The sequence below is a fragment of the Podarcis filfolensis genome, assembly GCF_964270895.1.
Source record: "Podarcis filfolensis genome assembly, chromosome: 2".
Classification (NCBI taxonomy): Eukaryota; Metazoa; Chordata; class Lepidosauria; order Squamata; family Lacertidae; genus Podarcis; species Podarcis filfolensis.
In genome coordinates, this window is record NC_139605.1 from 120,366,582 (window position 1) to 120,379,151 (window position 12,570).

General features: G+C 45.9%; 1 protein-coding gene across 8 annotated transcripts in view; it reads left to right on the forward strand.

Moving 5' to 3' along the window:
- Positions 1–12,570, forward strand: part of B4GALNT1 (beta-1,4-N-acetyl-galactosaminyltransferase 1) — a 57,028-nt gene that overhangs the window by 40,857 nt on the left and 3,601 nt on the right. For all 8 annotated transcript variants that reach the window (XM_083599649.1, XM_083599652.1, XM_083599648.1 and 5 more), the window contains 6 exons: positions 68–105; positions 3,263–3,443; positions 8,929–9,036; positions 9,839–10,026; positions 11,122–11,262; positions 12,180–12,417. In XM_083599649.1, the coding sequence (XP_083455775.1) occupies positions 68–105; positions 3,263–3,443; positions 8,929–9,036; positions 9,839–10,026; positions 11,122–11,262; positions 12,180–12,417 (894 nt within the window). The remainder of the gene's footprint in view (positions 1–67; positions 106–3,262; positions 3,444–8,928; positions 9,037–9,838; positions 10,027–11,121; positions 11,263–12,179; positions 12,418–12,570) is intronic.

Here is a 12,570-nt window from a genome sequence, read left to right on the forward strand (position 1 = left end):
GACTTCTTATTGTGGCACAGGGAAAGGTGAAAATTCATGAACCTCCTTGTGCATTTTTATTCCTCAGGTCTGAGTCTACAAGCAGCTGAAAGAGCTCTGTACCAGGTAAGGTATTTGGGACACAGAGATCTGATTACAGGGATTAGGCGATGGTTTCTCAGCCTGATTAGTTTCTAACATCCCTGTATCCTTGCAAAAAGGAAGGCTGGTTGTACCACTTAAGTTGCCCATGGAGTTGCATGTTTGAATTTTCCGCTGAGGCAGCAGGTGAAGTTGCATGTTGGAATGCATTCAAGCACGTATTATCCCACCTAGAGCCTGAAATGGTGCAGGCCGGAAAAATGGTTACTGCTTGATTCTGCTAAATGTATAAATTGGTCCTGTTTTTTTGACAAATGGCTAGTGTGCACTCTTTGGGTGTTCTTAGATAATCTGAGGCCACGAAGCCACTGGGGGATCTTGTGTCTCTCTATGTGTGATGATTGCTTGTCTTATATATTACGGTGGTACATTGGTTTGCAACCGCTTTGGATTACAACCACGTCAAACCTGGAAGTGCGTGTCCCTTTTTTTCGATTACAAACAATTTGTGGGGGGGGGGGAGGCCCCATTGGCGAAAGCGCGCCTTGGTTTACAACCGGTCCTCCGGAACACATTATGGTACCACTGTATGCAGTTGCAGTTATGAGCTGGTTGTTTGGAGCGTGTGACTCCTCTCTTCAACCGGTTTGGGGGGCTTCCAGTGGGTTTCTGGGATTCAATTCTAAGTGTTGATTATCACTTTAATACAGGTGGGGAACCTTTTTCAGCCCAAGGGCCACACTCCCTTCTGAACAAATGTCTGGAGGCCCCGTGGCAATGGTGGGCAGGGCCAGAGTGGCTGGGGCAACCCAGTCAGATGGGCAAGGCACAAATATTATTATTATTTTATTTTATTATTATTTATTAAAAGTGGGTGGAGCATTGCATGTGAACTTTATCTTTATACAATAGGCTAGTTTATACACAAACCCCTTTACTCTTCACCCAGGAAAGCAATAAACATTATCAGAGAACAAGGACTCATTCCAGACAGGCAAAAAGATTTGCGGAGGGTGCAGAGTGGGGCTGGTAAAGGGGGTGTCACTTGGGAGGGTGTGAGCAGCACTGCACTAGATGTGGCAGCTTCTTTCCAGGCACAGGTCCATGCTTTAAAGTTTCATGTCTGAGCACCCCACGCCCCCCAGAGCATTCCCTGTGGAAAAATCTCCAACATCCCGCTAGTCAAAATCAGGACACTCATTTTTGGGTCCACTCTCACGGGAGCCAGTTGGTTCGCGCCAGAGCACCAGACCAAAAAACAGGACATTCTGGGATCCAATCAGAAGGCTTCTGTAATTTTGGGATGTCCTGCTTAAATCAGCATGGTTGAGCAGTATGCATTTTCAATCTGCGGGAAACATGAACTGACGTTTGCTCCAAATGTGTGCTAAAGAGTAGGTTTTGTGAGGAAAGTTCTGGGGAAAACAACAACAAAGGAATTAAAAAATGCTGAGACGCTGAGCTTTTAAGCACGGCCTGGGCCTGGAAAGAGCAGGACAAAAGCCAAGTATGGTTGAACTCTTCCTGTGTTTCCCAGCCCTCTTGTCTTCCTGTTGTCCCTCCCTTTTCCAGCTGTATCCTCCTGGTGCCATTTTTTGTTGCACAATGTCAAGTTCTGAAGAAATGCAGACACTCATTTCTTTGTTCAAAGATTTATGCCCTACCCTTCTTTTGCAATCACATTACTCAGAGAGTCAGGCATCAGCCCAAGTACTGCAAGCCATGGTATTTTCAGTCCTCTGGAATTCACTTCCTGTAGCAGCAAAGAAAGTCCCAGCACCGTTATGTTTTTTACATTTGCTGAAAACTTTAATTCCCCTCCCCAAGGCTTTCCAAATGAATATTTTTTCCTGCAGTTGGTTTTTATGTTTTAAGACTGTTTTATGATCTGTATTTTTAATATGCATGTTACTTTGGCACACTGCTTGGGCATTCTCTGAGTGTAGAGTGGTTCATAAATCCTGAAATAAATAATAAATAAAATAAAATAAAAACAATAACTTAAAGCAATCAAACATTTACAAATTATGTATATATATATAAATATAAATTCATTTATAACTAAAAATCAATAAAACACAAATTTTAAAATAAAGGGACTAATCAGGATTCACCATATTAAATTCCATCTGCCCAGCTTGAAAAAAGCTTGCCAGAACAGAAACGTTTTCACAGTCAATGGAAAATAGCAAAAGATGTGGGATTAAGTAAACTTCATGTGTCACAGCAACAACTGGGTGTGACCACTGAGAGAACCGTGCTTACCTTGATTGAAAAAACCCAAACCTTGCAGCAGGTTCATGCAAATTATCTAGAAGTGCTCTGTGTATCTATAATTTATTTGCATGTAACCAAATTTGTACTCTGCAGAAAATATGCTGTATAAACCGGTCTCGTTAGATTTTGATTCATGGAACATCCTATAAAGTTTTCCATTCTGTTCCCAGCACACCATTTTACCAGAGAGATCCTAAAGCTGAGGTGGGGAACCTGTGACCCTCTGCAATTTTGGGGGCTCCATTAGGGTAGCCATATTCCAGGGATCAAAAACCCAGACACCCCACCACCATCGGGGCACCCCTCACCATTCTGCATCTCCCTTGCTCGCCCCTCCCTGCCGCTAACCCCTTCCTCTCCTGCCTGCTCCCCCCTTCTTCCCTCCCCTCTCTTTGCTGTCTTTGGCCTCCTGCTCACGATGGGAGGCTGAGTGGCCCAGGGAAGGTCACACAAGGCCAGGCAACGGCCGGGACCAGCGCGGGGCCTAGTGTGGCCAGGAACAACACCAGACCTAGCACGACCCCCAGCAGGCTGCTCCAGGCCACCCGATGCCTGCCTTCTGTTCCCGGGCACAGTGCCTTCTGAGCATGGGTGTGCTCCACAAAAAATAATAATAAAATAAAACATAAAAATAAAAAATAACACCCCCCCAACCCAGACATTTAATCCAAAATGCAAAAATCCACCCAAATGGGGTTGCTGGCCCCCCAAAACCAGATGTGTCCAGGAAATCCCAGATATATGGCAACCCTAGACTGCATCAGCCCCAGCCAGCTTGGCCGATGGCCAGGAGTAATGGGAATTGTAGTCTAAGCAAGATAGAGGGCCATAGGTTTCCCATTCCTGTTGGAAAGTCACAGGCTGGCTTCCTTCATTCTTGACCCTGCTTTTTTTCCTTTGACAGGTCAACTTGACAGCTACTATGGGCACTTTCGATGTGGCTGCAGAAGTGGAAGGGGTCAAAGTGGAAGGGGAGGGGGGCATGCAACTCATCATGTCAGGATCCCAACTGGACAACCTCAATCGGCAAATGCAGTTTGTCACCTACACCAACACACTCTTCCATCCCAACACAGCAGATACAGGTGGGTACAGAAGGGGCATTCATTTCATTTCAAGGCACTGGGGTGTCACTGCAGAGAACAGGGGGAAAGGCACAGGATGGCACAGCACAGAACCAAGGAAATCTTGTCACAAGGCAGCACAAATAAGAAAAAAAAATGAACAAAATGGAAACCATTGTGGGGATATGAACAAAGGCTTTGTGGTAGGCCTATTTTTTGACAGGATGTATCAGATACATCCTTTGAGCTACTGTCTAAAATGGGCGCTAAGAGGACTTCCGGGTTGGCGCCATCGCCGAATGGCGGACTCCCTCCGAGCTCCGGAGGGAGTCTGCTCGGCAGGGGCTGGGTTCTACCGCACCGGCGATGCGGGGACCCTTAGAAACCACGGCCACGGAGGCCGTGGACATGGAGACTCGGCTTGCACCGTTAGCGCCCTCCCGACTCGTGAAGGAGCCTTTTTAAAGGCTACGGATCGGGTGCCGGGGAGAAGCGTGGTGCCTTGAGTTCTCTGCTTCCCCTGCTGAGCGAAGCCGCATGCCATTCGGCGGAGAGCGCTGACTTCTTCCATTGAAAATTCGGACTTTTCAACAACAACCCGTGAGTAAATTTGGAAATCGGGTTCAAAAGGAGGAAAAAAAAAATTTTTTTTTCGAATTGGATACGAGCGGGGGGGATCCAAAAAGGAAGTCAGTCCCCTCCCTATTGTAAACTTTCCAAAACAAGGACGGGGAAACCAAGACCCAAAAAGGCTTGCATTGCTGATAAAAATCCAAAATTTCACGATGGGGAACTACAAGAACTGTGCTGGAGGAGGAACTGGAGAAGGGAAACGCAACCCCCCCCCCTGGGAACCGGGGTGACTGAAGAGAGAGCCTGGTGAAAGGAGTCGGAGATCTTGACAGCTGTCAAAATAGCTGTCAAAGTCGAAAAGCGGAGTGGATTTTATTATGAGAACTTGGCTGGTTAAATTTGATACAATTTGCTACAACTTGTTAAAATTTGGATACAAAATGGCGAATATGGATAACAAATTGACTTTTGGATTAGAGGAAACAAAGATACAACAATCCCCCTTGAGGAGTTTCGGGACATTACAAGGATTGGGAAAGTGGAAAAACACCAATGGAACTTTACAGGACTGGTTATCTTCTGGGAAAGCTGCAAAACGGAAATAACATCTCGTCTTCAGGGTGTTTTCTTTTTTGTTTTTTTAAAGGAGACAATAGATTTTTCTATTGAAGAAAGGAAGGGACTGAACGTAAGGTTTTGCCCCTGAATAACAACCATCCCTGCAGACTTACCAAACTTTCGAACTACAACGTTTTAGCAGCGGAACAAAGGGAAATCAGACTACAACCTGGAAAGAACAATGGAGGGAGTTCTATTACAGTTTTATTAAAGACTGAAGTTAAAGTTTTGAAAAATAATGATAATAATAATAATTTTGATTTTCAAAAAAATTTATTTTTAATTTTAAAAAAGAAAAAGCCAGCAAGGAGTTGGGGAAAAGTTGTGATTTATGGTCTTAAGAATTCCAGGCAGACACCAGGGGTTGATGGTCAGGGGGAAATTAAACCGGGGACAGGGGGGGGAGAACTAAAACTCCAAAGGCTTGCCAACTTGGTTATTTTTTGCTGAATTGGTCTATTATTCATTATATTTTTTTTATTCTCTACCTTTTCTGTTTCTATTATCTGGGGTGCTTCTTTTATTAAAAAATGGAAATTGTGGAATGACATGGGGTGGGTCTTGGGGAAAGAACACTGGGTTTTTTTTTTCTTTTTTTTACTGTAAAACAAATTAAGTTTCAATTTGAATGGGGAACTTGTTTGGCCAACAATATGAAAGGGGAATATGGTAGGGGTGGGGGAAGGGGGGAGTCCCGTAAAGTGATATTTTTTGTATTTTTGAAAAATTTTAATAAATATTATTTAAAAAAAAAAAATAAAATGGGCGCTAAGAATGTGAGCTAAGAGCTAACTAGTCTCCAGTTCAAGTCGTGCCTCTGCTATTAGGTGACTCCCTCAGACCCAGTCCTTCTGTCTGCTATATAGGAGAAATAATTGGGATGCTGTAAGAAGCAGACTCCTTGCAGATACCTGGGAGTTGAGCCTGGCCACACTCGTAACCTCAGAGTTACACTCGTAATTCAGACACTGAGTACTCATCACCCCCACTTTCTTCCCAAGGATCCAACAACATACCTGTGGTTGCATGGACAAGTAGGGTGGGTGAAGGAGCATTCAAACTGAATGTTCATTTTCAGCAAGGGGAGAACTTGGGATTGCAAAAAAGATGGCACTATAATGCCAGTTCCCACTGCTCCTGCTGCTCCTGCTCCCACTCCCCCCCCAAGTAAGGATTGTGGGCCCTTGAGGGGTCAAGGACAGACAAAGGTGAAGGTTGACATGTCAGGTGCAAGCAGGTGTTCTCACAATTGCTTGCAAATGTGGCAAATGTGCAAAAGGTTAAGTTGCTTGTGAGGCATTATCCTATTGGACTGGAAGACCCTGGGGGTCTCTTCCAGCTCTGTTCCTGTTGTGGCAGTTCTATGGTAAAGTGCTCTGAATACATGGATTCGTAGAGCGTAGAGACTGTTGTTGCTGTGATTGGAATTCTGCGTTCCCCACTCTCAAAAACTGACTAGTGTATGCATTCATTGATTTGATTAGATTTCTTACCTGTTCTTTGCCATATGTTCCCAGGGCGGGTTACAACAATAAAATATACAATTTTAGGCAATGCAATGCCTTTCAGTTTGACCAGGCATTTGGGGGCTGTAGTTACATAAGTAGTGTATGTTAGAAGACGGGGGGGGGTGTAATTGAAATTCATTTTATTTTTTGTTTTTGTTCTGTTTAATAGTATGATACTCTGGCCCCAGGGATAGGGCAGGATAGTAGCTCAAGGAAGGACACTATTAAAAAAATGAAGAAATGCTATGTTTCTGAAAGATATTGCCAGATTGCTACAGGAGATGTGTGATTTTGCTAGGCTGACAACTGTGGAAATTAATAAACTCTGTAAGCTGGAATCTGCATAAGCGTCTTCTCATGGATGGCTGATATTTTGTACCTGGCTCTGCCTGGTAGACCTCAAAGTTCCAGTCAAAAGGCGAAGTAGATTTTGCAAGCCTGAGGTTTGCCAGCCCCTGGCTTAAAACACACTCCTAGGCGTCATCTATGTCTATTTAGATGTCTGGTTAAATTCAATGGGACTCACTCCCAGGTCAGTATCTATAGCAGGGATCCGGGAGCCTTTGGTTCTCCAGATGTTGCTGGACTACAGCTCTCATGACTGTTGGCCTTTCTGGCTGAGGCTGCTGGGAGATGGTGTCCAATAACCACCCCATTCCCCATTGCAGCCTTGATTGTAATACTACTTAGCATTCATATAGCACATTTCAAGCACTCTATATACATTATCTCCGGAATAATTGCAGCAGCACTGCAAGATTAATAATAATAATAATAATAATAATAATAATAATAATAATAATAATAATTTATTTATACCCCGCCCATCTGGCTGAGCCTCCCCAGCCACTCTGGGCGGCTCCCAATCAAGTGTTAAAAACAGTACATCGTTACATATTAAAAACTTCCCTGAACAGGGCTGCCTTAAGATGTCTTCTGAATGTCAGGTAGTTGTTTATCTCTTTGACATCTGATGGGAGGGCGTTCCACAGGGCAGGCGCCACTACCGAGAAGGCCCTCTGTCTGGTTCCCAGACTAGGTAGGCTAGTAGTAATGTCCTTTATCCTTACTAGCCCTCATGGAAGAAATGGAAATCCAGTAGAATGTTTGGGGGGAGGGGAATACAGAAGAGGGGCAGCATTTTTCAACATTCTTCCTTGTCCCTTCACCATCTCTTATGCTGCTCTAGAAGATTCCCCAAACTTCCAGAGCAGATTTTCAGTATGTAGAAGGCCTTCAGATGAAAGGGGAGATCAGCAAAACACACCTTTCCCCCTTTCTGCTGATGGGAGCATAATGTAAACAGAACTCCACTCACAGGCTGCTCCTGTCAACAGAAACTTCAGACCTAAACTGTTATCCCCATTTCTTCAGATACACTGAAAGAGAAGTTGCCAGATCCTTCTATATAGTGAGAAGGTGGGGAGGGGTATTACTCAGAAGGGTGGTGGGAATGGGTGATTGGCAGATAGCTGTGATGAGCCTGTTGACGACTCTTAACGACCGCAATAGGTCTTACAGGAAAAAGCAAGGGGTGAGAAGGTGAAAAATGGCTTTGTCATGTATAATGAGATACAGCTACTTTGAGATCTTGTATAGAATGTCCTGGGAGATTGAAGTGTTCTCCTACTGGTTTCTCTGTCTTGTGATTCTTGATGTCCGATTTATGTCCGTTTATTCTTTGGCGTAAGGTTTGGCCTGTTTGTCCAATATAGAGAGCTGAAGGACACTGTTGGCATTTGATGGCATATACAATGTTAGACGATGAGCAATTAAATAGTCCCGAGATGGTGTGTGTGATGTTGTTGGGGCCAGTAATGGTGTTGTCCGGGTGTACACACCATCTCGGGACCATGTACACACCATGTCCCAGGACATTCTATACAAGATCTCAAAGTAGCTGTATTACTACAAAGGAATTACAGAAATAGACTGGAAAGAGAAGCTGCTGAATTGCAACTCATTACCAAACTTAAAACCATGGAGAGACCTGGTCTGAACAAAGACATTGGATTCTTATCTCATTATACATGACAAAGCCATTTTTCACCTTCTCACCCCTTGCTTTCTCCTGTAAGACCTATTGCAGTCGTTAAGAGTCGTCAACAGGCTCATCACAGCTATCTGCCAATCACTCATTCCCACCACCCTTCTGAGTAATACCCCTCCCCACCTTCTCACTATATAGAAGGATCTGGCAACTTCTGTTTCAGTGTATCTGAAGAAGTGTGCATGCACACGAAAGCTCATACCAAGAACTACTTAGTTGGTCTTTAAGGTGCTACTGGAAGGAAAAAAATTTTTTTGTTTTGACTATGGCAGACCAACACGGCTACCTATCTGTAACTGTTATCCCCATATTATAGTTGAAGGGTGAGTGCTGAGGAGAGACAGTGGTTTGGATAAAGGCAGCCACCAAGGTCATCGCTGAGGTGAGATTTTTAAAATCTGGGTCTGGCCAGCTCAAACTCTTGGTCCTTAGAATGTACTAGTTCGTACTATGTGTGTGTGAACGGTAGAGAAATATCAGCCCACAGCCCGTCATTCACACAGAAAAGGCCTTTGTAGCAGAGAGTCTTTGCAGTCTCGAGTACCACTCAGAAGGGCCCCTCAAGTGCAGCAGGGCTAGGGCTAGCTTGCCACATTTTGGAGTAATGCACATTATCATCTAAAGAACATTAAGCTCAGTCTAAAATTAGCTTACTGCACCAGAGCTCCCAGGCCAGAAACACGTCCAGTGGTGTTAGCTTCGTTTTCAAGTGCTTATAGCTCTAGACTGGTGTTCTGCTCCTTCCTCTGTTTTCCAGTGCAGTTTTCTACCGATGAGCACCATGCATCTTTCATCATCCGCATCCGCCATGCGCCTACACCCAAGCTCTACAATCCAGGACCCTCCAGTAGAGGAGCAAGTGGCGGTGAGTACTACACATGAGGTGTCTAGCACACAAATGTTCCAAGGGAAGGCCTGGCCTTTGAGCCCATCTGCTGTGTCCAACTTCAGACTTGGGTGATCAGAAGTAAGAGTCTTTCCTTTCCCCAACACTCTACCCCACCCCAGTCTTTCTCCTCATCACATCCTTAGAGATTCTCTCGTCTTTTTTGGTCTCAAATTGTTCCAGGATTAAGTTCTGATTTTCACCACAGGCCTTGAGGGGAGAGCTCAGATGGAGCCCTGCACAGGGCTGCATGCCACCACTGCCACCTGCATGCCACCCCCATTTGTGTGCTATAGCAACATAAGGGCGCAACAGCTTAGAGCAGCGGTAACCATGCTCAGGAGTCATGGAACTAGTTTATAGTAATCCTGGTTCATAGTAAGCATTGTCTTTAGGAGCATGTCTTTTCAAGGTATCTCTTGCTCTCTAGTAGCCCAAGAACCCACTGCAACAGAGTTGGATACCATGGTGCTTGTTCAGCTGTGGTGCCGCCCTAGTGGAATTCTCTCTCCTGAGTGGTTCACCTGGTGCCCTCGCTGTTTCATTTCTATCTGTCTTTTTGGTGCCTTCTTCCTTGGAAACCAACCTGGAAGCATTGTTGTAAGGTGATATAGAAGTCCTCTAAATGAGCAGATAGCTGCTGGATATGTTGTTCTTTTAATCTCAACATTGGAAACCGTGAAGGATATCCATTTCTGCCCAAGGCTTCTCAAGCCACTCCCTCTGAGCCATCCCTCAGCAGAACCTTTCCAACCTCTCCTGTGTTGTGTTTCCTCTGCAGAATACGACATCAGTGCCCTGGTCACCATAGCAACGAAGACCTTTTTGCGCTATGACAAGCTGCGAACACTGATCAGCAGCATCCGCAAGTTTTATCCCACCGTGACCATCATCATTGCTGATGACAGCGAGACCCCTGAACATGTGCAGGGACCCCACATTGAACAGTACTTTATGCCCTTTGGCAAGGTGTGGAGACTAGCTGTGGAAAGCCTCAGGCACATTTCTGAATCTCTGCTGGGTTCCATTGGGATGTGCTATCTAAGGGCAACCAGCTCTGGGGTCAGGCTCCTGAAGTAGAGATGGGGGTGGAACGGGGCTAATTGACACCTACTAAGAAAGGAAAGAAGGGACGCGGGTGGCGCTGTGGGTAAAACCTCAGTGCCTAGGACTTGCCGATCGCATGGTTGGCGGTTCGAATCCCTGCGGCGGGGTGAGCTCCCGTCTTTCGGTCCCAGCTCCTGCCCACCTAGCAGTTCGAAAGCACCCCTAAGTGCAAGTAGATAAATAGGTACCGCTTTCTAGCGGGAAGGTAAACGGTGTTTCCGTGTGCTGCGCTGGTGCTGGCTCGCCAGAGCAGCTTCATCACGCTGGCCACGTGACCCGGAAGTGTCTCCGGACAGCGCTGGCCCCCGGCCTCTAGAGTGAGATGGGCGCACAACCCTAGAGTCGGACACGACTGGCCCGCACGGGCAGGGGTACCTTTACCTTTACCTTTACCTAAGAAGGGAAAACTCCACTGTCACTTTCCTCATCGCACATTAACTGTATCTACACTAACAATCAGGATGAGTAAAGAGTTTAAATGTATTCTTGTACGTGAGCCTAGTCCACATTAATGATTACAACATTGGGGTAGCAATGTGAATTACTAGAATATGGAATACAAGGATGCAGTATTGTATTTGTGGTACATGGTGACTGGAGTGGAGTAGTGGCTGAATAAGGCCACAATGCTGAGGTAACCCCAGGTTACCTGGTAGAGAACAGTATGGGGATCAGCCACTGGAGACCTACAAGTCTCATCTGGGACTCTGTAGGGAACCACCTGACCCCCTAGTTGCCAATGTAGAATGAAAAACTATTTACTAGCCAGGGAGGGAGAAGCAACACTTGGGTTCCTGGAGCCCAAGGAGAAGCATGGTGCCCAGTGATTGAGCTCATGATATTAAATGGTAAGATGCTTCATGGCAAAGCAAGATGGCTATGTTTCACTTTGGGGCAAGGGGAATGACATTAGCCGTGTTGCGAACGGTGCTTGCAGAACTTTCCCTTCTTTTCTAGGGCTGGTTTGCCGGCAGAAACCTTGCCATTTCCCAAGTGACCACGAAATATGTTCTGTGGGTGGATGATGATTTCATCTTCACGCATCGCACCAAAGTGGAGAAGCTGGTAGATGTCCTTGAGAAAACTACATTGGATCTGGTGAGTGCCTTTCCTCTAGTTGCTTTCCCTGTTCCCCATTTCTTTCATCTGAAGCATGGATGACAAACATGTGGCCCTCAAAACGTTGTTCCTATCAGCTGTGCCAGCAGGATAATGAGAGTGGGTGTCCAGGATAATCTGAAAGGCCACAGGTTCTCCATCCTAGGTCTGAAGAGACGGACTGACATCTCTCCAGCCAAGCCTTCTAATACCTATTATACAATATGGCAGCAAAATGCAGCTTCTAGAATTGGAGAAAGATGCTTGCAATGGGGCCCCTTGACAGCTATGATAGTTGAAGGGATCTGTGGGGACAGCAGCAGGGCTGGGCACATGTCACATTCTGAAGTCCAAATCAGGCTTGTAGGGAGAGCCAGTAAGGAAGGAACCTAGTCTAAATTAGGCTGAAGTTGGCACCTATTTCCAACAAGCTTTTTAAGTATAGATCTTTCCCAGTCGGCATCTGTATAATAATTGTTTTTAGATATTTTCAGGTGTTTTAAATCATTTGTGTGTTTACTGATCCTCCTGCATTGGAAGCAGTTTGCCTCTGAATACTGGTTTCTGGAGAAGCCAAGTGGGGGGAGTGCTGCTGTGCTCCTGTCTTGCTTGTGGGCTTTCCATAGCATCTGGTTGAGAAGAGGATGATGGACTGCATGGGCATTTGGTCTGATCCAGCATAATTGTTTCTATGGTCTTGAGGGGGACCATGGGGGAACTGCTCTACTCCTTGATCATTTTGGTTGCCATTTTTGCACCTCTGGGAAGCAGGCTGGCTGGCTGCTGTTGGAGACAGCATTTGGTCTGAGACCCTCAAGGCCAATTCTTGCGTAAATAGAGACTGTCCCTTGTATGTCTGGCCCAAACTCTGTTCCATCTCTGCATCCATCCCAAATGTCCTCTCTTGTGCCTCACAGGTGGGTGGAGCAGTGCGAGAGATCACCAGCTACACCACCACATACCGCCAGCAGATCAGCGTGCAAGCTGGTGGTGAAGATGGAGATTGTCTGCACATCCGCCAGGGTTACCATCACGTCATTGAAGGTTTTCCTGACTGCGTGGTTACTGATGGTGTGATCAACTTCTTCCTGGCACGCACCGAGAAGGTTCTGCAGGTTGGCTTTGACCCTCGCCTCAGTCGTGTTGCCCACCTCGGTGAGTCATGCTGGCACAGTCCAAGTGGTGCTTAGCATGTGTAGGCACGGAGCATTGGCTTAACTCTAGGGGTGGCACTTTTGTACAAGGCAGCGGGGGAAAACTGTATGCAGTGTACAAGTCAAGTGATGTGCTCGGGACCCCTTGTGAGTG